Consider the following 27,261-nt stretch of genomic DNA (forward strand, 5'->3'; position numbering starts at 1 on the left):
TAACTGACTGCACTGCAGGCTGGGTAATGGGCTATGCGAGCTATCTACCCTGATTCCAGGAGGAAGGGGTAAATGCCTGCCGAGTGCTGTGAATGGGAGCTCAGGCAATCTCTAAAGTCAGGACCTGATGAGCACATGGTCTCTGCTCACAAAGGCGAGAAGCGGGCGGCAGAGCAGTGAATAGAGTGGCGGGTCCCACCCCGCGCAGGGTAGGCTTTTGGAGGAGCTATTGGAATGCAAATATTCGTTCATCTAGTAAGGGTCTGTCCCTGGAATGGAAGGCGGGGCCAGGAATCTCTCTGGCGTGTCCTTTCAGCATACTGTAATCCTAATGGAGGTGCTCATGCCACTCAAGACTCACTGGCCAGTAAGAACCTCCAGGCGAACCTGCCAGTCAGAAGAGGGGGAGGGTTTTTCCGGTTGGCAAGAGATTAGTTGCGCCTTGTAGGGGAGCAAGTTTGAATGGTTCTGTGTGGTGTTCTCTGAACCCTGCTGCTGGATGCTCTGAGGCACTCTCAGGCCAGCCCCGAAGTTGCAACATGGTGAGCACGAGCAAGCCCCGAAATTGCAACATGGTGAGCCGGGGTGACTGCCAACAACCAGGAGGAGCAGGAGGCTGTGCAGCAGGAGCTGGTGTGGTGTGGTGTGGTGTGGTGTGGTGTGGTGTGGTGTGGTGTGGTGTGGTGTGGTGTGGTGTGGTGTGGTGTGGTGTGGTGTGGTGTGAGAAGGGCTGGGTGAGAACCGGAGGCCAGATGCTGCCGCCTGTAAAGCCCCCTGTGGTCCTAGTCACTCGCCCGATCCAGGTAGCTGTTGAATAACTTCACTCTGGGAGCTGCATCTACCCCGAGCATTTGGAGCAGTGGCTTGTGTGTGCAAACATCCTTAGCAGGATGCCAAACTGGGAGAGCCCTAGTTTTTACAAGTTCTGCCCTTAGCATCTATTTAATCTTAATGTGTACTATCCGTTTGGAGTTAATTTTTTGGAGGTTGTAAAAGGCACCTCCTGTGTTGGGTAGCCATTCACTATCAAGCTGTGATGTGAAAGAGTAGAATGTCCGATTTAAAGGGTTCATTAATGCTGATACCAAGTAGAAGTTAGCTGAGGGAGGACTGCCAGTTAAACGCCCCACAGCTATGCTAGGATACACGTGTTTGTTCACCAGCATTGCCCAGAAATAGGGCTCCAAACCACAACAAAGGAAAAAAAAAAGAAAACCCTATTTACAACTAGCCACTAGGTGTATCAAAGAGCAGGGCTCTATCAAGCTGCTCAGTGGGGCACTACAGGGTCACAATCAAATTTAATGCCTGGTGTGCCATAAAGATTCAGCTTTCTTCTTGAGAAAAGCATAGTTCTGCCACATGGGCAAGATGACACTTAGTGACAACCATTTGAAAAGGAAAAACACTGCTGTGCAGAGTACTGACCTGATCAAGCCAGGTTTTCCCTGGGGTCCCCATGTATGGACAGTGACATACATCCTTCTGAACCCTGGGAACATGCTTGGCAGAGCCAGTAACAGTCTGGGTCCTAGGCCTTGGGAGCTTTCCCTGAGGCCCTGAGGTACAGAGATCAAACAGAGCTCCCTCTCTTAAACCAGGAATAGGCTTGGCCGAGCTGGTAATGGTCTGGGGGCAGGGTCTTTGGGAAGGGTTTCTTTAGATTCTGAGAAGACAACTCCTGCCACCACATGGGGCTGTGGTTATCAGTCCCAAGGCCACTATAGCTTGGTCAGTAATGTTTTTGAGATGCACTGAGGTCCCCTTGTATACAGCATTGTTTGACTGGATGAACTTCCAAGTGTGTCCCATTGTATAATGTTTCTGCTGACGTCATGGATATCTCTCATTTCCTTCCATTTCCTTCCATATAAGGAGTATACAAGATGGTATTCTTCTTAAGCTTACTTAGCATAAGACATAGCTTGTGCCAAACCTCCCCACACCCCAGCTTTTATACCTTCTCCTTCTCTTTTTCCTTTGTTTTTCACCATCTGGAACCTTCCACTTAGGAACCTGTCGCTGAAGAATGATGTCCTGTGTTTTAGGTAGGGCACTGGCGTACTTAAGAAATAATTCTGGGAGTCTCTTTGTTGTGTAAATCTCTCATCTGTCTAAGTGGCTAGACTTGCAGTATTCAGTCTATATTTCAATTGTTCAAACCATAACCTGGGACCTTAATAGAAACTTAAGGGTGACAGCATATGTGATATGTAAAATCTGCCCTAGAGTGGCTCCTCTTTTAGTGTTAACCAGTATAGCTGGTCTTTGCTATTTTGTTGTTTCTTCTTTTTCCCACTCTTTATCCCCCACTCTGTCCCCTGCCCCAGTTTCACCCCCTAACACCAGATAGGAGAGAAACAAGGATAGAGGATAAAGAGATACTTGAATCTGATTTCTTTTCTTTTTTCTTTGACCACAGCTACTAACAAACCACAACCAACCTTCCTAAAAGACCAACAACTCCCCACCCTGCCTCTCGGGATCCTCATGTTTATGTACCCTCCAAAAAGTTTCCAGAATTCTGTTTTGTTATACCATCACAAAAGTCTGTAGCTGGCAAACCATGCTTCTGCTAGAGCAGGAGGCAAAGCCTGATCAGCAGCTACAGTCAGTCAGAAGCTGCCTCACATCCTTACACCGGGCATTAACATGAAAGCTCGTTCTTATACTATTTCTGTGCTTTGGGAACCAAAAATCAGGATTCTCAGAATGTCACTACAAACAAGAGTTGGATGCAAGCTATTAAAGAGTTTTTTTTAAAATTAATCTTTAATTGTGTGTGGAGTGATTTCTCCCTGGGAATGCATAGTAATTCTGCAACATCTGCATTTTCAGCCTCTCAGAAAAATATTTCTGGGAAAAGCTGTATTGACTCAGGTTACCTTGTTCCCAGTCTCTTGTTCTCCAAAGCAAGACCTTCCTTTCCTCTTTATTAAATTTCCTAAATCCTTAAGTTAAAGGGAAATATCATGGCAGAGTTTTAAAATCATTGATTTGAGTCTTGTAATGAACTGTGCATTGCAGCAACTGGAAAAAGATTTGCATGGTTTCTGCCTTCAGGCCAGAACAGGAGGAAGAGTTGATTGCAGGAGGAAGAGGTGAGTGCAGACAATAGCTAGCTCACAGACTGAAGTTTAAGGGAGTCATCTGCAGAGGTCACCCTACTGAAGAACCTGATTCAGTCAGGGTAGTGATTTTGTAGTTTTGCATGTGGCATATATTATGGATATGAATGAGAACAGACCAGATTGGTGGGTGTACAGTCTGAGAAGGTTGTGAAGGCATATTGACTTTCCAATGAGGGGCGGGTCCAATGGAGATAGGTACAAACTTTGTTGACATAGTTACGTCAGCTCAGAGGGTTGAGACACCAGGCCTTTGGCCTAGCTGTGTGTGTCAGGTTCCAAATCTCAGCAGCTAACATAGAACAAGCGGGTGAAGGCCAAACAGTAATTTATTAATGCCATTTCATCTACCAGGGAGTGACCTGTTCTTTTTTTACAGTCAGTATATCTGTGTTTCATTTCAATTAGATTTATCTTTTCAGAAGTCAGTTATCGGTATGACTTTTTAATTTCATTTTCTTAATGCATCCCTGCTCTAATCTCTTAGTTATTTCTCTTCTCTAATGACTCTGGGCTATTACAATTTTTAATTTTAACTACAATTTTAATAAAAATTACAAATTTTATTCCTTTTCTCAAGTGTTTGGATTATTTTTCTGCTTAGAACAATGTCTTCTGTAGCTCAAGCTTGCCTCATGATATATTGTTAAGCCTTGCTTTGGACACCTAATCCTGTCTTTGCCGTTTAGTGCCTGGAGGGCAGGCACTGCAACTCCTTCTAGGCAGGCACTGACTGGTCAGTGAGAAGCAAGTGTGGCCTCCTGCCTCCCTGACTTTGTTAGGGGGATTAGAATTAAAGAGGAACTTCTGGAAGAATTCAGTTCACTGACCACTGTTGAAGCTGGTGTAGTCACAGCACTAGAAGGGACAGGGAGGAAGGAAGGTGAGTGAGAGCTTTCCTGCTTTGACAGTAGTTGGTGTTGGCAGTGCCTAGTCAAGTACTCAACTTTAGATGATTGATAAAAGTCCAAAATGGCTATATTTGTGGGTTCACAGACCAGGGCAATCTGGAATCTAAATAAGGATCTGAAGTTATTACAGTGGTTATACTACTGTAAGTACTGTAGTTACACTAGGTCAACCAACACAGATCTTGACAGACTGGTACGGCTGTGCCTGACAGGAATACAATTTTTCCTGTCTGAAAGTGCACAGCCTGAGAGAACAGGTGTGAGTAATACTTGCTGTGCTCGGGTGAACATGTGTAATCCCTGGAGAATATTGGACCATCATGTCTGTTTCAACTTTTTAAAAATAATTTTTGAGATTATTTTGAGATCATTTCAGCCTTTTCATTTCTCCCTACTGTTAAGACTCAAATGCTGGGACAAATGGCTTAGGTGCCTCATTAACAAGTTAGATTATACCTGGCTGTCAAGTTCTCCCATCATCCCTCATTCCCCGGTTATGGCTGGCATACTTGCTCTCTGGTTTAGGGATTTAGCTGCCATTCCTTATGTGATCCAATGACTTTGGTTACCTGGTCTTTTTCATCTATCATTTACCCTCCTGGCCTCTTAGTCTGGCTCTCCCCTCTCCTGACATGGCTTAGAGTCATGTCCACTCTGGGCTCCCCCAGATGTCCTTGCCCATGGCTATCCTCTGTCTTTTATCCGTAATAAACTTTCTACTCCGCCAGATCTAGGAGAAACCATGTCCATTCCTTTTTTATTTCTTTTTTCATTCACCTCCCATTTACTGTTTCTTGATTTCAAATTCGTAGCCACCTTTTGCTTCAGTCGTTGTTACTGTTTGAGTGTGGCTGGAGTTTGGAGGCAGGAATTCCCATCTGTGAAGCAAAGGGATGGCTGCCCTGGATTTTGAGTGCGTAATGGGATGTGAACACAAAGGACCCTGTGCCTTGGAAGATGGGCAGGAACCCTGGGAGAGTGGAAGATTCTACTAAAATCCAATTTTGCCAGCTAAAACTCTGGTCAGATACAATTTTACCAGGGCTCTGTCAGCCCCTAGGGTAGAAGGGCAGAGCTGGGAGTGCCTGTCATGTTTGAGTCATTTAATCTCTAATCCTCTAGCATGGGAGCTGCTACTGTCCTGAGACCCAGCTGGGCGGTCAAAGCTCTCTCAATCAGGAGGAATGCCGGTGGGAGGTAGCTTGCAGATTCTTTGCATATTTTTCACAGATGCAGTTCATCACCGAGCTCTCAGAGAACCCACAACCCATGCCATGGTGATTGTGGCTGCCACAGTAAAAGCAGGTTGACTGAGGTGTCAGTGTGCCGTCTGTTTGGAGTGGGACGGATTGTCAACCAGACGGGTTACGTTAGTACACCTGGACCTCTGAACATTGCATTGCACAATCAGATTTGTGTAAAACATTTTACAAATAGGTTAGAAACTGGTGAAAAGGAGGTAATGGGGATCATCCTTCAGCAATATTCGATTAAAATCCTTTTATCTTTCCACTGCTACCAGCCGCAGTGGTGTGATTCGGGGAAATTCAGTTCCAGGGTACTAAATGAGTTTCTGAGATACTGGGGTTTCTCAGGTTTTCATCTGTGGTGTGCAAACGGATAGGCCAGATCGCACGTCAGGTGCCATAATCACTTGGCAGGAAGCAGACATTCAGTTATTCTGCAACGTTGGTCTTTGTGTGGGTTCAGTGGGGCTGAGTTTACATGAGATCACAGGGCAGCATGGGGGGCTGCTGAGCCATAGCCCACCTTTATGATCACCTCCATATGAGAGAGCTCTAGAGCATGGGGCCTCTCTGTCTGGAAGTGAGATCAGTGATAGCTGGAGAGTCAGAAATATAACAGTTTAGGATTCATTTTGAATTATTTTTGTGGGAGTTGTGAAGTCTGTGTTTATTTAATTTGTCTACTCATGTGATCACAGGGAACCTGGGGCAAGTTCACATTTTTTTCTGATGCAATTTCCTTAGGTCTTTCAATTAAACCTTTCCACTAATTTGGGGCTTATGTTTTTGGCTTTCTCCTTGCATCCCCTTGTCCTATCATGTCTTAATCAGAGTTTCTGTTCCTGCACAAACATCACGACCAAGAAGCAAGTTGGGGAGGAAAGGGCTTATTCAGCTTTCATTTCCATGTTGTTGCTTATCACCAAAGAAGTCAGGACTGGAACTCAGGCAGATCAGGAAGCAGGAGCTGATGCAGAAGCCATGGAGGGATTATTTACTGACTTACTTCCCCTGGCTTGCTCAGCTTGCTGTCTTATAGCACCCAAGACCACCAGTCCAGGGAAGGCACTACCCACAGCGGGTTGTGTCCTACCCCGTAGGTCACTACTTCAGAAAATGCCTTACAGCTATGTCTCATGGAGGCATTTTCTCAACTGAGGCTCTTTTCTCTGTGATAACTCCAGCTTCTGTCAAGTTGACGCACAAAACTAGCCAGTACATATCACAAATATTGTATACCGTCTGATTGTTATAGCTTCGTGGTAAGTATGGAAGTCCCATTGTGCCAAAATGTGTACTATTTCTTCATAATCCTATTGACAATTCTGAAGCTTTTCTCACATATAGCTTTGGAATTAGTTTTCCTGTTATGAATTGTTAGGAGTTTTCTTTGGATCATTTTGAATGCTGCAAATCAAACATAGCCAACATCCTATATATTTTCCTTCTTTCCTTTGTTTTGGAAACATCATTTCAATGGTATTGTTTACAGTTATATAAATGGGTAAAAATGTTCTGTGTAATCATTCAGTTAGCAAACTACGATGTTGGCAGCTGACACTAATGTGAAATAGTGAAAGCACTTTACTATAGACTTTGGTCTATACTACACAGACTACATTTTTTTTCTTTTGATATTTTATAATAGTAACTTAACTATGGCCTCTTTTTTGGGGGGGTTCTTTTCTTTTCTCCATCTTTATTAAATTGGGTGTTTCTTATTTACATTTCAATTATTATTACTTTTCCCAGTTTCCAGGCAAACATCCCCATAACCCCTCCCCTTCCACTTCTATATGGGTGTTCCCCTCCCCATCCTCCTCCCATTACCGCCCTCCCCCAAAAATCACGTTTACTAGGGATTCAGTCTTGGCAGGACCAAGGGGTTCCCCTTCCACTGGTGCTCTTACTAGGCTATTCATTGCTACCTATGCAGTTGGAGCCCAAGGTCAGTCCATGTATAGTCTTTGGGTAGTGGCTTAGTCCCTGGAAGCTCTGGTTGCTTGGCATTGTTGTTCATATGGGATCTCAAGCCCCTTCAAGCTCTTTCAGTCCTTTCTCTGATTCCTTCAATGGGGGTCCCATTCTCAGTTCAGTGGTTTGCTGCTGGCATTTGCCTATGTATTTGCCATATTCTGGATGTGTCTCTCAGGAGAGATCTACATCTGGTTCCTGTCAGCCTGCACTTCTTTACTTCATCCATCTTATCTAGTTTGGTGGCTGTATATGTATGGGCCACATGTGGGGCAGGCTCTGAATGAGCGATCCCTCTGCCTCTGTTCTAAACTTTGGCTCTGTATTCCCTCTCAAGGGTATTCTTGTTCCCCTTTCAAAGAAGGAGTGAAACATTCACATTTTAGTCATCCTTCTTGAGTTTCATGAGTTCTGTGCATCTAGGGTAATTAGAGCATTTGGGCTAATAGCCACTTATCAATGAGTACATACCATGTGTGTTTTTCTGTGATTGGGTTACCTCACTCAGGATGATATTTTCCAGTTCCAACCATTTGCCTATGAATTTCATGAAGTCATTGTTTTTGATAGTTGAGTAATATTCCATTGTGTAGATGTACCACATTTTCTGTATCCATTCCTCTGTTGAAGGGCACCTGGGTTCTTTCCAGCTTCTGGTTATTATAAATAAGGCTGCTATGAACATAGTGGAGCATGCGTCTTTGTTATTTGTTGGAGCATCTTTTGGGTATTTGCCCAAGAGAGGTATAGCTGGGTCCTCAGGTAGTTCAATGTCCAATTTTCTGAGGAACCTCCAGACTGATTTGCAGAGTGGTTGTACCAGTCTGCAATCCCACCAACAATGGAGGAGTGTTCCTCTTTCTCCACATCCTCACCAGCATTTGCTGTCACCTGAGTTTTTGATCTTAGCCATTCTCACTGGTGTGAGTTGAAATCTCAGGGTTGTTTTGATTTGCATTTCCCTTATGACTAAAGATGTTGAACATTTCTTTAGGTGCTTCTCAGCCACATGGCATTCCTCAGCTTGTTTAGCTCTGAAACCCATTTTTTAAAAGGGTTATTTGTCTCCCTGCAGTCTAACTTTGTGAGTCCTTTGTATATTTCGGATATGAGCCATCTATCAGTTGTAGGATTGGTAAAGATCTTTTCCCAATCTGTTGGTTGCCATTTTGTCCTAACAACAGTGTCCTTTGCCTTATAGAAACTTTGTAGTTTTATGAGATCCCATTTGTCAATTCTTGATCTTGGAGCATAAGCCATTGGTGTTTTGTTCAGGAAATTTTCTCCAGTGCCCATGTGTTCAAGACTCTTCCCCACTTCTATTAGTTTGAGTGTATCTGGTTTGATGTGGAGGTCCTTGATCCACTTGGACTTAAGCTTTGTACAGGGTGATAAGAATGGGTCGATCTGCATTCTTCTACATGCTGACTTCTAGTTGAGCCTGCACCATTTGCTGAAAATGCTATCTTTTTTCCATTGGATGGTTTGGCTCCTTCGTCAAAAATCAAGTGACTATAGGTATGTGGGTTCATTTCTCGGTCTTCAGTTCTGTTCCACTGGTCTATCTGCCTGTCTTTGTACCAATACCGTGCAGTTTTTATCACTATTGCTCTGTAATACTGCTTGAGTTTAGGGATAGTGATTTCCCCTGGAAGTCCTTTGATGTTGAGGATAGTTTTAGCTATCCTGGGTTTTTTGTTATTCCAGATGAATTTGCAAATTGTTCTGTCTAAGTCTCTGAAGAATTGGATTGGTATTTTGATGGGGATTGCATTGAATCTGTAGATCGCTTTTGGTAAAATGGCCATTTTTACTATGTGAATCCTGCCAATCAGTGAGCATCGGAGATCTTTCCATCTCCTGAGGTCTTCTTCAATTTCTTTCTTCAGTCTTGAAGTTCTTATTGTACAAATCTTTTACTTGCTTGGTTAAAGTCACACCGAGGTATTTTATATTATTTGGGACTATTATGAAGGGTGTCGTTTCCCTAATTTCTTTCTTGGCTTGTTTCTCTTTTGTGTAGAGGAAGGCTACTGATTTATTTGAATTAATACCCAGCCACTTTGCTGAAGGTGTTTATCAGGTTCGGTAATTCTCTGGTGGAACTATTGGGATCACTTAAATATACTATCATATCATCTGCAAATAATGATATTTTAACTTCTTCCTTTCCAATCTGTATCCCCTTGATCTCCTTTTGTTGTCTGATTGCTCTGGCTAGGACTTCGAGAACTATATTGAATAAGTAGGAGGAGAGTGGGCAGCCTTGTCTAGTCCCTGATTTTGGTGGGATTGCTTCAAGTTTCTCTCCATTTAGTTTAATATTAGCTACTGGTTTGCTGTATATGGCTTTTACTATGTTTAGGTATGGGACTTGAATTCCTGTTCTTTCATCATGAAGGGGTGTTGAATTTCGTCAAATGCTTTCTCATCATGTAATGAAATGATCATGTAGTTTTTACCGTTCAGTTTGTTTATATAGTGAATCACGTTGATGGTTTTCAGTATATTAAAGCATCCCTGCATACCTGGGATGAAGCCTACTTGATCATGATGGATGATTGTTTTGATGTGCTCTTGGATTCGGTTTGCCAGAATTTTATTGAGTATTTTTCCGTCGATATTCATAAGGGAAATTGGTCTGAAGTTCTCTTTCTTTGTTGGGTCTTTGTGTGGTTTAGGTATAAGAGTAATTGTGGCTTCATAGAAGGAATTCAGTAGCACACCATCTGTTTCAATTTTGTGGAATAGTTTGGATAGTATTGGGATGAGGTCTTCCATGAAAGTCTAATAGAATTCACCACAGAACCCATCTGGACCTGGGCTCTTTTTGGTTGGGAGACTTTTAATGACTGCTTCTATTTCTTTAGGAGTTAGGGGGTTGTTTAAATGGTTTATCTGTTCCTGATTTAACTTTGGTACCTGGTATCTGTCTAAGAAATTGTACATTTCCTCCAGATTTTCAAGTTTTATGAATATAGGCTTTTGTAGTAGTATCTGATGATTTTTTGAATTTCCTCTGAATCTGTAGTTATGTCTCCCTTTTCGTTTCTGATTTTGTTAATTTGGACACACTCTCTGTGTCCTCTGGTTAGTCTGGCTAAGGGTTTATCTATTTTGTTGATTTTGTCAAAGAACCAACTTTTGGTTCTGTTGATTCTTTGTATAGTCCTTTTTGTTTCTACTTGGTTGATTTCAGCTCTGAGTTTGATTATTTCCTGCCTTCTACTCCTCCTGGTGTATTTGCTTCTTTTTGTTCTAGAGCTTTTAGGTGTGCTGTCAAGCTGGTGACATATGCTCTCTCCTGTTTCTTTCTGCAGGCACTCAGACCTATGAGTTTTTCTCTTAGCACAGTTATCATTGTGTCCCATAAGTTTGGGTATGTTGTACCTTCATTTTCATTAAATTCTAAGAAGTCTTTAATTTCTTTCTTTATTCCTTCCTTGACCAGGTTATCATTGAGTAGAGCATTGTTCAACTTCCATGTATATGTGGGCGTTCTTTCCTTATTGTTATTGAAGACCAACTTTAGCCCGTAGTGGTCTGATAGGACGCATGGGATTATTTCTATCTTTCTGTATCTGTCGACTCCTGTTTTATGACCAATTATATGGTCAGTTTTGGAGAAAGTACCATGAGGTGGTGAGAAGAATGTATATCCTTTTCTTTTAGGATAGAATGTTCTATAAATATCTGTTAAGTCCATTTGTTTTATGCCTTTTCTTAGTCTGTCTTTGTCCCTGTTTAATTTCTGTTTCTGTGATCTGTCCATTGATCAGAGTGGGGTGTTGAAATCTCCTATTATTGTATGAGGTGCAATGTGTGCTTTGAGCTTTAGTAACGATTCTTTTCTGTATGTAGGTGCCCTTGTATTTGGAGCAGAGATATTTAGGATTGAGAGTTCATCTTGGTGGGTTTTTCCTTTGATGGATATGAAGTGTCCTTCCTTATCTTTTTTGATGACTTTTAGTTGAAAATCAATTTTATTCGATATTAGAATGGCTACTCCAGCTTGCTTCTTCAGACCATTTCCAAGCTGTTTTCCAGCCTTTCACTCTGAGGTAGTGTCTGTTTTTGTCTCGGAGTTGTGTTTCCTGTAGGCAGCAGAATGCAGGGTTCTCATTGCGTATCGAGTTTGTTAATCTATGTCTTTTTATTGGGGAGTTGAGACCATTGATGTTGAGAGATATTAAGGAATAGTGATTGTTGCTTCCTGTTATATTCATATTTGGATGTGAGGTTATGTTTGTGTGCTTTTCTTCTCTTTGTTTTGTTGACAAGACGTTTAGTTTCTTGCTTTTTCTAGGGTGTAGCTTGCCTCCTTATGTTGGGCTTTACCATTTATTATCCTTTGTAGTGCTAGATTCTGGAACGATATCGTGTAAATTTGGTTTTGTCATGGAATATCTTGGTTTCTCCATCTATGTTAATTGAGAGTTTTGCAGGATACAGTAACCTGGGCTGGCATTTGTGTTCTCTTAGGATCTGTATACATCTGTCCAGGATCTTCTGGCTTTCATAGTCTCTGGCGAGAGGTCTGGTGTGATTCTGATAGGTCTGCCTTTATATGTTACTTGACCTTTTTCCCTTACTGCTTTTAATATTCTTTCTTTATTTTGTGCATTTGGTATTTTGATTATTATGTGATGGGAGGAGTTTCTTTTCTGGTCCAATCTATTTGGAGTTCTGTAGGCTTCTTGTATGCTTATGGGCATCTCTCTTTTTAGGTTAGGGAAGTTTTCTTTTATGATTTTGTTGAAGATATTTACTGGTCCTTTGAGCTGGGAGTCTTCACTCTCTTCTATACCTATTATCCTTAGGTTTGATCTTCTCATTGAGTCCTGGATTTCCTGTATGTTTTGGACCAGTAGCTTTTTCCGTTTTACATTATCTTTGACAATTGTGTCGATGATTTCTATGGAATCTTCTGCCCCTGAGATTCTCTCTTCTATCTCTTGTATTCTGTTGGTGATGCTTGTATCTATGGCTCCTTGTCTCTTCCTTTGGTTTTCTATATCCAGGGTTGTTTCCATGTGTTCTTTCTTGATTGCTTCTATTTCCATTTTTAATTCCTTCAACTGTTTGATTGTGTTTTCCTGGAATTCTTTCAGGGATTTTTGTGATTCCTTTCTATAGGCTTCTACTTGTTTATTTATGTTTTCCTGCGTTTCTCTAAGGGAGTTCTTCATGTCTTTCTTGAAGTTCTCCAGCATCATGATCAAATAGGATTTTAAATCTAGATCTTGCTTTTCTGTTTGTTTGTTTGTTTTTTTTTTTTTTTTTTTTTTGTTTTGGATATTCAGTGTTTGCTTTGGTGGGAGAATTAGACTCCGATGATGCCATGTCGTCTTGGTTTGTGTTGCTTGGGTTCCTGCGCTTGCCTCTCGCCATCAGATTATCTCTAGTGTTACTTTGTTCTGCTATTTCTGATAGTGGCTAGACTGTCCTTTAAGCCTGTGTGCCAGGAGTGCTGTAGACCTGTTTTCCTGTTTTCTTTCATCCAGTTATGGGAACAGAGTGTTCTGCTTTCGGGCGTGTAGTCTTTCCTGTTTACAGGTCTTCAGCTGTTCCTGTGGGCCTGTGTCCCGAGTTTACCAGGCAGGTCGCTTGGCGCAGAAAAGTTGGTCTTACCTGTGGTCCCGTGGCTCAAGTTTGCTTGTGGGGTGTTGCTTTTGAGCTCTCCGTGAGGGCAGCAACCAGGAGGGTCTACACCGCCTTTTCTGGGAGCCCCCGTCCACCAGGGTCCCAGATGGCATTAGGTGTTTTCCTCTGGAGTCAGAAATGTGGGCCGAGTGTAGTCTCTTCTGGCTTCCCAGGCGTGTCTGCCTCTCTGAAGGTTTAGCTCTCCCTCCCACGGGATTTGGGTGCAGAGAACTGTTGATCTGGTCCCTTCAGGTTTCAGCGGTTTCTGGAGCGCAGGGCACCTGCAGCTCCAATGTTCCTATCTGTGATGTCATTTTTTTAAACAGCTGAGTGACACTCCATTGTGTAAATGTACCACATTTTGTTTCTGCATTCTTCAGTTGTGGGAAATCTAGGTTGTTTCCAGCTTCTGGCTATTATTAATAAATAGTTGAGCAAGTGCCCTTGAGGTTGGATAGAAGCTCAAGGTTGCTTTAGCTGGGTCTTGAGATAGTTGCATTCCCAGTTCTCTGAGGAATGATTCTGAGGAAATACTGATTTCTACAGTGGCTGTATCAGTTTGTAACCCTCAAGTAGTGGAGGATTGTTCCCCTATGTCCACATCCTTGATAGCATGAGCTTTTAGTTTTATTATTGATGTTAGTTATTTTGACATGAATATGATGGATTCTCAAAGTAGTTTTGGTTTGTATTTCCCTGATGGCTAAGATAGTGAATATTTCTTTAAGATTTTCTCAGCTACTTGTGATTCCTCTATTGAGAATTCTCTGTTTAGATCTATATCCTAATTTTTCAATTGAATATTTTGGTTCTGAATTTCTAGTTTCTCAAGGTCTCATTTTGGTTAAGAAAAAAATCTTTTCCATTCCTTAAGCTGCCTCTGTCCAATTGACTGGGTTTTTGCCACTTCCAATCCATTTTCTATTATTGGCAAAGAGGAGAACAGTCTACAGGACGAGTTGATGGCCTGTAATTTCTTGGATTTTTTAAAAAATAATCTTGTAGTTCATCTTTAAAAGACTTATATGTCTGTCTTTCTGTCTCCTTTTGTTTGTGTCATATATGTTGTGGGATTTTCTTCATTATAATTTAATTTATATTGTTGTTTCTCTGGAAAATGATAAACCTTCAACTATTTTCATCTCCTGAAATTTTACTAAATAGTGCTGTGAGTTTTGAGTTTTTGACAGTTTGGGAAACAGTTTTAGTTTCCTCTTTTTGATCTTAAAGGCTTCCCTCTTCTCATTTCTTGGCAGATCTGTGTTTCCAGTTGTTGTGATCATTTTTTTTTTTTTTTGTGCTACTTAAGTGATTGAAATGGTTAACACATTTGATTTGGGTTTTCTAAAGTTTCTGATTTATTAATTAGTTTATTTCTCCTAATTTGTTTCAGTTGTTAACATTTTAGAGCTTACTGTCATCTGAGGGATCATCACTTGAGTCATGCCCTCATCAAAATGTTTGGATGCTGTGTCAGTGAGAGATTGTGTTGAATGCTGATTGATGTGAGAACGTACTTTCTCTGAGGGTGACATGATCTCTCCTCAAGTAAGTGGGAATGGGCTGGGGAAGAGAGGTAGCTGAGCATTAGATAGTGACCAAAGGAGAGGGCAAGCCAGTAAACAATGTTTATCTATTGGTGATTTTGTTTGTTTGTTTCATTTTTGCTTTTTGTTTGTTTTGTTTTGAAACTTATTTTCTTAAAGCTTTAGTTTCTATCCTCAGCTCCTAAAATGATGGATTGTGATCTGACAGGACAGAAGTCCTAAGATGCCTTTGATTAGAGGATTCAATCTCAGCAGTGGAGTAGCAAAGCAAGTTAGAACAACAACAACAACAACAACAACAACAACAACAACATCAACTACAACAACAACAACATGTGATTGCTTAATTGCCTCTTTCCCATAGCTCGAATGGGGTCATTATCACTTCAAGGACACTAGTTTTTGCCTCTTTAAAAGACAGGAGCCATCTGCACCTGGGAAGTGCTGCCAGTGTAGATATAGCACTAAAAGGAGTGCAAGTTTTGGCACCTGGTGTCAATGCTGATGTGCAGAGACAAGAATGTGATGCCTTTTGTGTTCCTCCTTCAAATGCAGGAGGCATCCACTCCTGTGCAGATGTTGGGGAAAGAGTACTGGCTGTTTAGCTCAGCAGAGGGACATGGGAATGCAGGGTCTCAATACCAAGGATTAAAGCAAATATGGGGCAGGTTACCTCCCATTTCTTCAACTTGAGATGGCCAACAGCAAAAGCTGTACTCAGAGCTTAGTCAGCTATTCTTGTCGGACCTGGAAGAGAAGTGTGTTGAGGGACTGTCTGGTCATAGGATTTTGGTAGAAAATGGACTCCATGAGGAATTTAGCTAGAGGTCATTTGTGTGGTGTTCTGACCCCAAATCTTTCTTACTTTGCCTATACCCTGAGAAGTTGAGTAAACAATTAAAAGTAATGACCTGTATGCCTAGATAGTATATTGAATGTGCCAGATGTTTATTACTACTGATTCATTCAGGACTAAAATGAAAAGAAAGCAACAAGTCCAGCAGAGCTAAATTCAAACTCTGTGGTTTGTAGAGAAAAACAGCACTGGGAAGTTACAGATGACAGTCAAATACTAAAACAGAGGAAGGCATTTTCAAAGAGATTTTCACCATTAAAGAGAAGGTCCTTACCATGATTGGAAGCCTAAGAAGATACCTCAAGGGAAACAAACACTCTCATGCTTAGCCTTTACCTAATCAAAGGAGGAGGCAAAGTGACTCATAGACTTAGGCAGGAACTTCATACAAAACCTACTAGAGCTGAGGTCCAAGGATGGCAGGTTCCATCCAAGTTTAGAATCCAAACTTGGCATGGTCACCCAAGTCCTGGAATCAAGAATGATGCCAAATTTAAGCTCATAGAGTCTTCCTTTGTGGTTTCAGTTCAGCACTGTTCTAGCCATAACCCCAGTGAGGGAAGATACTGTGAGAGAGCATAGCATGAACCCGTAGGATGAAGCCTAAGCTGCACTCTGACAGCACAAGATGTTGAGATACCGAAGCTATAAGACACCTGCCATGGTGAGCTGCATATAGTGGGCGGAAGAAGCTAAACTGAGAGATGTATGAGAAGTTGCAGGGACAGGGCCATCTAAGCCTTTTGAAACATGCATCTGAGGTAGAGTTACATGATTTGGTGTTTCCCCTGCTGGGTTTCTTGCTTTGGTCCAAACTTCCTTGATTCTATACACATCCTACTGCATTGGAATTCAAAAGTATTCTGTGCCATTATGTGTAGGCAAGATATAGCTGGCTTTCTGATTTTGACAAGATGTGGCGATCAAGAGATTTGTCTTGAGTGTCAGGAGAGACTTTGGGCATTTGAACAGTGTAACAGCTCTTGTAGACTGTTAGGATCATTGAAGTTAGACTAAATGTATTTCCATCATGGAATGCTATGAACCTATAGTAACCAAAGTCAGAATGTAGTTGATTGAGTCAGAAAGCTACGGGAATAGGATAATGTCTTTGAACACTTGTCTCTCCTTTGTGGCTTTTTGGGAGAGCTTATAACGTTAGGGTCCAAGAATCACTAAGGGAAGACCCCAGACTCAAGTAGTGTGCAAAAGCAAAGAGTGTTTTATTCTGCAGAATTCCCGAATGCAAAGGTCTACAATTCACTAGGATAGAGACAGACATAAGCCTTGTAAGCCCAATTTAAAGCCAATTTGGGGGATTCCAGGAAGGAATAGGTGACTTTAGTACTTACTGATTTGCTCTATTTCCAGAGGTATAGCTGTCTTTGGGATTGGTAAAGTTCTGGGGAATTCTGGGAAATTTAGGTTACTTTTGGAACTGTTGCTGAACAACTATTCTCGGCTCAGGCCTGGTATTGGGAGCAGTTCCTGACAGCTCCTGATTGGCTGCCAGTGAGGGTTGATTTTCCTGAAATTGTGTCGATGCCCAAAACTGGGTGTAAGCCTTCGGGATTAAAAAACACACATATGCGGATCTTTTGTGTTAAGAAAGAATGCCAATTCTTTAGCTTTATTCAACGAATATATACCCCACATTGACTAGGTGGAAAAATCTAGGAAGCACAGTGGGAAAACCTGGCTTAAGGCTTCAGTAACAAAAGCCTGATTCTGTGCCCCAAATTTTTTGGGGAGAAATCCAGGAAGACCAGCCTAAATCCCAGGAACAAAGACTGAGGACAAAAGTCAGGAAGGAATGGATCCTCACCCAGGTGTGTTGATACCCCCAGGGTGTCTCTTTGTTAGGAACAAAAGGCTTCTACTGTATCAGCAGGGCTCAGCAGGGATCAAACATTGCTGGGGACCCTGGAGGCTCTGACAGAATTGACTTGTTTTGGGCTTTTCCAATATAAGGAAACTGAAACTTTGGCCTATTCTCTCAACTGCCAGTTTGCAGACCGTCATGGAGTTATCCTGGCTCTGGCCAACTCAGTACTCTCAATAGAAGCTTTTGTAGGAGGAAACGTTCTAGATTCGTTATTTGGGATGATATTTGAGTGTTTATTGACGTGTGTGTGTGTGTGTGTGTGTGTGTGTGTGTGTGTGTGTGTGTGTTCTGTGTTGTGGTTGAACCTAATCAGTCAGCTTTTTTCTCATGTTGTCTTGCCTTCACCATTATAGACTCTATCAGTAAATCACATAAGATGCAGTAGAAGCAATTGTTCTTCAGTGCTAAGCTTTTTTTATGTGGTTGGTGTTTTTATATTTTTAATTTTGTTGTTTTTGGTTTTGAAGACAAAGTTTCTCTGTATATCCCTGACTGTCCTAAAAAGTAGGTATGTAGAACACAGAGGCCTAGAACTTAAAGGTCTACTTTACTGTGTCCCCAGAATGCTGGATCATATGTGGGCCAACATGCCTGGCTTTTAGTTTGTTTTTAAATTATTTGGCTGATGGTCCTGTAATGTAGGTTTTGGTTCATGCCGAGCTTATGCTGTTGTGTTAATCTTCATCCATGTTGTGAATTTTGAAACTTGGGAGAGAGAATGTTCTCTCTCTTAGGATGGCATGTGTTCATGACACTAATACTGCCTGAGCTTGACTGCCTCAGGTTTTGAGTCACTGAATTGCAGGTGTACAAAATTCTTCCTACCTGCTGTGTTCGTTTTGATTTTTTAAAATGAATATTATTTTGTCTGCATACACGAATGTGCACTTCATGTATGCCTGGTCCTCATAGTAGTCAGAAGATGGCCTGCAAATTCATAACTTGGGGTAAAGAATAGTTGTGAGCCCCCTTGTAAGTTCTGACAATTAAGCACAGTTATTTCCGAGACCAGCAAGGGTTCTTCACTGCTGAGCCATCTCTCCTGCCCAAAGTTACTCATTTAGGATCAACATTTACATTGCTAATATTTTCATCTGTCCATTTGTAACTGTTTAAACATACACTCCCTTTCAGTAAGATCCCATTATTGTTACAGGTAAACCGGGGCACTTCAGGATTCTACAAGATGAATACAGAACTGGAGTGAATGTATAATTCTTTGTAGGAACTTCAGTAAAACCTCTGAGTTCTTTCTGTCTTTCTTGTTTGATTGGTTTTTACAGGGGAGACAGGGTCTGAATATGTAACTCTGGCTCTTCTGCTTAGACCAGGCTGGCGTACAACTCAATGAGATGCACCTGCCTCTGGCTCCTGAATGGTGGGGTTATAGGCAGGCATGAGTCAATACACCCTGCTTGCCTATCATTTTTTGTAGTTAGTCATCATTCATACAGTTTTTCTGGTACATTCTCTCTCTCTCTCTCTCTCTCTCTCTCTCTCTCTCTCTCTCTCTCTCTCTCTCTTTCTCTGTGTGTCTCTCTTCCTCCTCCTCTCTTCTTCCTCTCCCTCCCCCCCTCTCAATTAGCATTTCTCTTGCCAGGCTATTTCCTATTCTTTTTTTTTTTAGACCAAGATTCTTTTTTCTTTTTTTTAATTTTATTTTTCTTGAATATTTATTTTATGTATTTACATTTCAAATGTTATTCCCTTTTCCTGCTCTCCCATACCTCCTCCTGCTTCCCCTGCTTCTATGAAGATGCTCCCACTCCCATCTACCCACTCCCACCTCAATGCCCTTTATTCCCTTACACTAGGGAAACGAGCCTTCACTCAGTCAAGGGCTTCTCTTCCTATTGATGCTGAACAATGCCATCCTCTGCTACATATGTGGCTGGAGCCATGGGTCCTTCCATGTGTGCTCACTGGTTCGTGGTTTAGTCCCTGGGAGTTCTGGTGGGGTCTGGTTGGGTGATATTGTTGTTCTTCCTGTGTGGTTGCAAACCACATCAGCTCCTTCAGTCTTTTCTCTAACTCTTCCATTGGGGTCCCCTTGTTCAGTCCGATGGTTAGTTGAAAGCATCTTCATCTGTATCAGTAGGGCTCTCACAGAGCCTCTCAGGAGACACCCATTTCAGGCTCCTGTCAGCAAGCACTTCCTGGCATCAGCAGTAGTGACTGGATTTGGTGTCTGCATGTGGGATGGATGCCCAGATGTGGCAGTCTCTGAATGACCTTTTCTTGAGACCCTGCTCTGCTCCTAGTTCCTGTATTTCCTCCTGTGAGTATTTTGTTCTCCCTTCTAAGAATGACTTAAGTATTCATATTTTGTTCTTCCTTCTTCTTGGGCTTCATATGATCCGTGAATTTTTTCTTAGGTATTTTGAGCTTTTGGGCTAATATATACTCATCGGTGAGTGCATAGCATTTGTTTTCTTTTATGACTGAGTTTCCTCACTCAGGATGGTATTTTCTAGTTCCATTCATTTCCCTAAGAATTTCATGAAGTCATTGTTTTTGATAGCTGAGTGGTACTCCATTGTGTAGATGTACCACATTTCCTATATCCATTCCTCTGTTGAAGGGCATCTAAGATCTTTCCAGCTTCTGGCTATTATAAATAAAGCTGTTAAGAACATAGTGGAGCATGTTTCCTTTCTATATGTTGGAGCATCTTTTGGGTATATGCCCAGAAGTGGTGTAGCTGGGTCCTCAAGTAGTACTCTGTCCATTTTTTTTTTTTCTGATTAACCTCCAGACTGATTTCCAGAGTGGTTGTACCAGGTTGCAATACCAGCAACAATGGTGGAGTTTTCCTCTTTCTCCACATCCTTGCCACCATCCGTTTTCACCTGAGTTTTTGATCTTAGCCATTTTGACTAGTGGGAGGTGGAATCTCAGGGTTGTTTTGATTTGCATTTCCCTGATGGCTAAGGATGTTGAACATTTCTTTAGGTGCTTCTTGGACATTGGATATTCCTCAGCTGAGAATTTTTTATTCAGCTCTGTAACCCATTTTTAATAGGGTTATTTGGTTCTCTGGAGTCTAACTTCTTGGGTTTTTTTGTATAGTTTGGTTATTAGCCCTCTATCAGATGTATGATTGGCAAAGATCTTTACCCAATTTGTTGGTTGCTGTTTTGTCCAAATGACAGTGTGCTTTGCCTTACAGAAGTTTTGCAGTTTATGAAGTCCCATTTGTTGATTTTTGGTCTCAGAGCATTAGCCATTGGTGTTCTGGTCAAGAAATTTTCCCCAGTGCCCATGTGTTCTAGGCTCTTCCCCATTTTTTCTTTTATTAGTTTGAGTGTATCTGGTTTTCTGTGGAAGTCCTTGATCCACTTGGACTTGAGGTTTTTACAAGGAGATAAAAACAGATCCATTTGCATTCTTTTATCTTCCAATAGTACCACTCCCTGGGCCAAGCATATGCAGCCTTATCTAGTGTTTGCTTTTAGTGGGATTGCTTCAATTTTCTCTCCCTTTAGTTTGATGTTGGCTACTGGTTTGCTGTATATTGAATTCCTGATCTTTCCAAGACTTTTATCATGAAGGTGTGTTGAATTTTGTCAAATGCTTTCCCAGAATCTAACAAGGTGATCATGTGGTTTCTTCTCTTTGAGTTTGCTTCCGTAGTGGATTATGTTGATGGATTTCCATATATTGAGCCATCTTGCATCCCTGGGATGACTCCTACTTGATCATGATGGATGATTGTTTTGATGTGTTCTTGGATTCAGTTTGTGAGAATTTTATGAATATTTTTCATTGATATCCTGTTCACTGGGGTTCCAGCCTTGGCTGGACCAAAGACTTCAGGTTGGGAGATTTTTAATAACTGCTTCTATTTCTTTAGGAGTTATGGGACTGTTAAGATGGTTATCTTATCCTGATTAAACTTTGGTACCTGGTATCTATCCTGAAAACTGTGCATTTCCTCCAGATTTTTAAGTTTGTTGAATATAGGCTTATGTAGTAGGATCTGATGATTTTTTTTTTTTTTTTTTTGCATTTCCTCTGAGTCTGTTGTTATGTCTCCCTTTTCGTTTCTGATTTTGTTAATTTGGATATACTCTCTACCCTCTGGCAAAGGGTTTATCTATATTGTTGATTTTCTCAAAGAACCAGTTCTTGGTTTTGTTGATTCTACTTGGTTGATTTCAGCTCTGAGTTGGATTATTTCTTGGTGTCTACTCCTCTTAGCTGTGTTTGCTTCTTTTTGTTCTAAAGCTTTTAGGTGTGCTTTCAAGATATTAGTGTATGCCCTCTCCAGTTTCTTTTTGGTGGCACTCAGAACGCTGAGTTTTCTAGCACTGCTTTCATTGTATTCCATCAGTTTAGTTATGTTGTGCCTTCATTTTTATTAAATTTTAAAAATTTCTCTGTTATGTGCTCCATATTCAGTCTCTCTCTCTTTCTCTCTCTCTCTCTGTCTCTCTGTCTGTCTGTCTGTCTGTCTCTCTCTCTCTCTCTCTCTCTCTCTCTGTGTGTGTGTGTGTGTGTGTGTGTGTGTGTGGTGTGTGTTAATTGGCATTTCACTTGCCAGGCAATATCCTTTTCTCAAAGAGCAGAGAAATGAGAGATGTGAACCTCATTATTCAGTTCCTTCTAAAATGACTTGGTGAATACGTTAGAACTTCTGGGCCAAGAAATAAGGGGGAAAAGCACCAGAATTATATGAATATAATGTCAGTGAAGCCTACTTTTACAGTGTTGTTGGTATCACTGCTTCTGTTGTACACATGTGTGGGATATTTTAGAATACAGTGACCTATGATGATGTGTATGTGAACTTCACTGAAGAAGAATGGGCTTTACTGGATCCTTTACAGAAGAATCTCTACAAAGATGTGATGCTGGAGACCCTCAGGAATCTAACTGTTATAGGTAAGCACTGAATATTATTTCACTTTTAAAATAAGGGAACAACTGTTTCTTTGTTACTCATGCTCTTCCATTATTTCAATTGAGAATGAGCATGAATGAGGTAAATAAATCAGGTTCACTGACAATAGTAACTTAAATGTTGCCTAATTCCAATATTTTTTCATACATTTTCTGTTACTATATTGTAGGCTACAATTGGGAAGACCATAATATTGAAGAACATTGTCAATATTCTAGAAGACATGGAAGGTAATGTTCATGTGCAAGTTGGTATGAATATGTCTCTGAAGAAATGTTAATGTGTCCTGGAAGTTTTAAAGAAGAGAACAGTGTAAAAATGTACTGCTTTAAGTGTATCAGAGATTAGTAAATTCTCACAAATCCGTGTACCTTATTGTTAGGTGTCTGATTTGTGTTTGCATGGCATTCCTGTAAAAAGAAGACAAACAATTCCTTAACACATATTACCATTAAGTCATAGCCATATTGCAGCTATTTTGCAGAAATGACAAATCTATTTAGAGTCATACCACTCACATATGAAGAAAAATAGATACATTGAATTGATGTATATGTCCAACACCATCTAATAAGCATCTATTCCATAGTAAAGTTAGTGTTACTTGTATACTTGTAGTATCATTGCTAAGTTTAAGTTAGAGGGGCAGTTTATGAGAGTAAAGAATATTAGGGAGAAACCTTAATCCATGTAGTACATGTCTATGATGAACAAAAATCAAACTATGTGAGTGCAGTGTGGAACCCTTTCTTTTGTTATTCTGCTTTTAATAGGTATATCATGTGTCACAATTGATACAAGCCATGAGAGCATAGGGATATTGAAAGAAGCAATGTTCCTCTTTCTCTCTCCCAGAACAATTAGAAGGTGTTCCCCATTTGAGTAGATTTGCTCAGTGGGATACAAGTTTGTAATTTTTTGGTTTTCTAACTCATTGGGAATATATCCACAACCTCACAGTGGAGAAAAAAATCCCTGAATACTAGGAATGTGGAAATTCTTCTCTGTTTGTTCTGGTTCACGTTGCAAATTCAGTATGCAAATGTAGTGTGTTTCATACTATAGGAAAATTTATGAAGGCACTCAGCTTTGAGCTCTTCCAATTCTCATCAAATGTGTGAAAAACCTCATAGAGAAAAAAGATGGTGCAAATGTGAGCAATGTAATAGACACTCTAACCATTATCTTCAAAGATACGGAAGAACCCGTAATGAAGGGGAAACCATGAATGTACACGGAGTGATAAAACTTTAAGATCTGATCCTCTTTACAAATTATAAACTTATTTCATAGAGGTAAAAAGATTTATTGCTATAATTAATGTGGTAAAGCTTTCACATGTGCCAATCCCTTTTGCAGGCATGAAGGAAGTCATATTGGAGAGAAAGGCTATGAATTTATTCAGTGTGATAAAGCCTCTGCATGTCATAGTTATCCTCAAAGGCATGAAAGAATTCATACTGAAGAGAAATCCTGTGAAGATATTCAACATGGTAAAGACCTTGCAGGACACAGTGATCTCCAAAAACATAACAGAACACATACTGGAGAGAAACTGTACAAATGTAATGAGTGTGGTAAAGCCTTTGCCTATCATAATTCTCTTAAAATACATAAGAGAATACATACTGGAGAGAAACCCTACATATGTAATGAATGTGGTATAGCTTTTGCTTATCTTAATTCTCTTAAAAGACATAACAGAACACATACTGGAGAGAATCTTTATGAATGTAACCAATGTAGTAAAGCATTTACAGATCACCATGTTCTTCAAAGGCATAAAAGAACACATACTAGTGAAAAACCTTATAAGTGTAATCAATGTGGTAAAGCCTATTCACAACACTGTCATCTCCAAATACATAAAAGAACACATACTGGAGAGAAGCCTTATGAATGTAAGCATTGCAGTAAAGCCTTTTCTTGTGGTGATCAACTTCGAAGGCATGAAAGAATTCATACTGGAGAGAAACCTTGCAAATGTAATCAATGTGGTAAAGCCTACGCACATCACAGTAGTCTTCTAGTCCATAAAAGAACACATACTGGAGAGAAACCCTATGAATGTAACCAGTGTGGTAAAGCTTTTGCACGTCACAATACTCTTCAGTACCATAAGAGAACACATACTGGAGAGAAGCCCTATGAATGTAACCAATGTGGTAAAGTCTTTGCATACCAAGGTAATCTTCAAATGCATAAAAAAACACACACTGGAGAGAAACCCTATGAATGTAATCACTTTGGCAAAGCCTTTATAGGTAACCATTCTCTTCAATGGCAGAAAAGAATGCCCACTGGAGAAAAACCTTATGAAGGTAATCAAGGTGGTAAACCCTATTCACAACAAGGTCATCTCCAAATACATAAAAGAACACATACTAGAGACAAACCTCATAAATGTAATCAATGTGGTAAAACCTTTGTACATTACAATCGCCTTCAAGTCCATGAAAGAACCCATACTCAAGAGAAGCCCTATGAATGTAGTCGACATGGTAAAGCTGGTGCATCTTCTGATTCTCTTCAAAGACATATAAGAACACATACTGGAGACAAACCTTATGAATGTAATCAATGTGGTAAAGCCTTTTCATATCCAGGTAATCTCCAAAAACATAAAAGAATGCATACTGGAGCAAAATCTTAGAAACGTGATGAGTGTGATGAATTGTTTCACAACACCGTAGTCTCCAAATACATAAAACACGTATGGAGAGAAATCTTATGAATGTTAAGCAATGTGATAAGTCCTTTGCCTCTCATGTTCAACTTCAAATGCATGAAATAATTCATACTGAAGTGAATCCTTCTAAATGTAATTAATGTGGTTAATTACATTAATTAATTAATGTAATGGTTGCATTTTGTGATTATCTTCAAAGACATAAACACATACTGGAGTAAAACACTATGAATATAATCAATAAAAGCCTTTGCAGGTCACAGTAGTCTCCAAATACATAAAAGAACACACAGTAGACAGAAACCCTATGAATGTAACCAAAGTGGTGAAGCCTTTGCAAGTCACAGTGATCTTCAGAGATGGTGGTTTAAATTTGCTTGTGCCATGGGAAAGTGGCACTATTAGGAAGTGTGGCCTTGTTTGAGGAATTGTATCACTGTTGGGGTTGGCTTTGAGGTCTTATCTTTAAGCTCTACCCAGAGCAGAAGAGAGTCTTCTGGTTGCCTTCTGATCAAGGTATAGAACTCTTTGTTCTTCCAGCACTGGATACTGCCATGCTTTTCACCTTGATAATAATGGACTGAAACTCTGTATCTGCAACGCCTCCCCAATTAAATGTTGTGTTTTATAAGAGTTGCCTTGGTTATGCTATCTTTTCACTGCAGTAAAACCTAAATTAAGACAAAGTGCATGAAAATTGCACTGGAGTGAAGCCCTACGAATGTATTGAATATGGTGAAGCCTTTGTACATTTCTATAATCCTCTTTATAAGGAAAGTATTCATACTGGAGAGAAACCATATGAATTGAAGCAATGTTGTGAATCCTTTGCCCCTGACAGTCATCTCCAAATGTAGAAAAGAACACATACTAGAGAAAAACCATATGGATGTGCTCAATGTGGTAAAAGCCTTTTTGTCATGAGGTCTACTTGAATTCAACACACCTCTAACACTAGGTCAATCCAAATGGCAAGAATTAGTTGTGAAAAAGCCATTGGAGTTTAGAGGGTTGGGTTAGCATAGGGCTACTGATCTATCAGGGCCTCAGAAGTGGAACTGCAAACCAAATGCTACAGAGCTTTTAAGCTTGACAACCAAAAACATCTCTGACAAGTTATGATTAAATTCTTCCACACATCAGGATTTATGAGTGGGGGCTTTTATTATATGGTTGAGCTATGTCCACTGATACAGGATGTAAGTTTATGTTTAAGGTTAGGGTTGCACAAGGTTAAGGGTTATGGTTACCTCACAGGATTAGTATTAGCTGGCAGGTAAGGGTTAGTGTTACTAAGGGTTAGGGTTACAAGGTTAGGTTGAGGTTAGAAGGGTTACTTGTTAGAGTTTTAATTGGTTAAGTCATTAAGGTTATGGGTCATGGTAATATTTTTGATCCGATTAGGTTTAAGGTAACATGGTTTGAGTTAGGGTTAGAGGGTGTGAAAATTTGAATATGCTTGGCCCAGTGAGTGGTAATATTAAAGGGTGTGGCCTTGTTAGAGGAAGTGTGTCACTGTGGGCATGGGCAATGGATATTCTATGGCTATACCATTTAGAAATTCAGTTTTTGTTTTGTTTGTTTTTTGTCACTATCTCTGCTTGCCCACATGAGTGTTCAAAAGGAAACTCAAGAAAATGTACTTTCTTTTTATGTCTAAACTTCATTTAGTAATTTCTTCAATGGATGTGGTATTGTTTTATTAACAGGACTCTGTATTTTGTTATTAACCTGCACTTTGGTGTGCATGTTTTAATGTAAGCACTACAAGTTCTCTATCCCTAAAAGTACTGCATTACCAACTGTGTAAACTATTTGTTGTAATCTCTCCAATAGATGTGCTAAAAAAATGTCTACATGTGTTTTCAATAGGAAATTTAAGGTCTTCAGGGTGAGCATTAGGGTTATGGTTATGGTAAGGATTAAGGTTAAGGTTAGTATTATGGTTAATGTTAGGGTTAGGGTAAGCCTAAGGATTAGTTTTAATGTTACTGTTAGGATTGGGGTTAGAGAAATTGTGTTAGGGTAGGAATAGGATAAGTGAAAGTGTTGGATTATAGGTTGGATTGGGGTTAGTGTGGTAGTAGGGTTTGGGGTAGGGTTAGCAATAGCCCTATGTAGGGTTAGGGGTAAAAATAGGTAAGAGTTCAGGGTATGGGTAATGTAAAGTTAGGGTTAATAATAAGTGTAAGAGTAAATTTTAGAATTAGGGATATGATTGGGTTGGGGTTAGAAGGGATAGGGGTTAGGTTTAGTGTTAGGAGTTAGGGTTAGAGTTCTTGTAGGGGTTGGAATCAGGATAGGTTAAGTTTAGGGTTGGATTGGGTTAGCATTAGGGTTAGAGAAAGTCAACTGCAAGAGCTCTGACACAGTCTCTGGATGCTAGCACCTTCATTTACATGTATGCATACTCACCATGACCACCACCAAACAGCTGCCACATGTGTGTACATAAAATTAAAATAAAAACAAACTTGA

The 27,261-nt window shown here is 40.4% G+C and overlaps 1 protein-coding gene across 1 annotated transcript; it reads left to right on the forward strand.

Annotated features, from left to right (window-relative positions):
- The first annotated feature begins 433 nt into the window (after positions 1–433).
- Zfp950l13 (zinc finger protein 950 like 13) lies at positions 434–27,261 on the forward strand. Its single transcript, XM_087599681.1, has 4 exons — positions 434–575; positions 21,949–22,075; positions 22,264–22,324; positions 23,454–27,261. The coding sequence occupies exons 1-4, from the start codon at positions 540–542 to the stop codon at positions 24,745–24,747; spliced, it is 1,518 nt and encodes a 505-aa protein (XP_087455807.1). The 5' UTR covers positions 434–539; the 3' UTR covers positions 24,748–27,261.

This window comes from Rattus norvegicus, chromosome 1 (genome assembly GCF_021556685.1).
Source record: "Rattus norvegicus strain SHRSP/BbbUtx chromosome 1, alternate assembly SHRSP_T2T, whole genome shotgun sequence".
Classification (NCBI taxonomy): domain Eukaryota; kingdom Metazoa; phylum Chordata; class Mammalia; order Rodentia; family Muridae; genus Rattus; species Rattus norvegicus.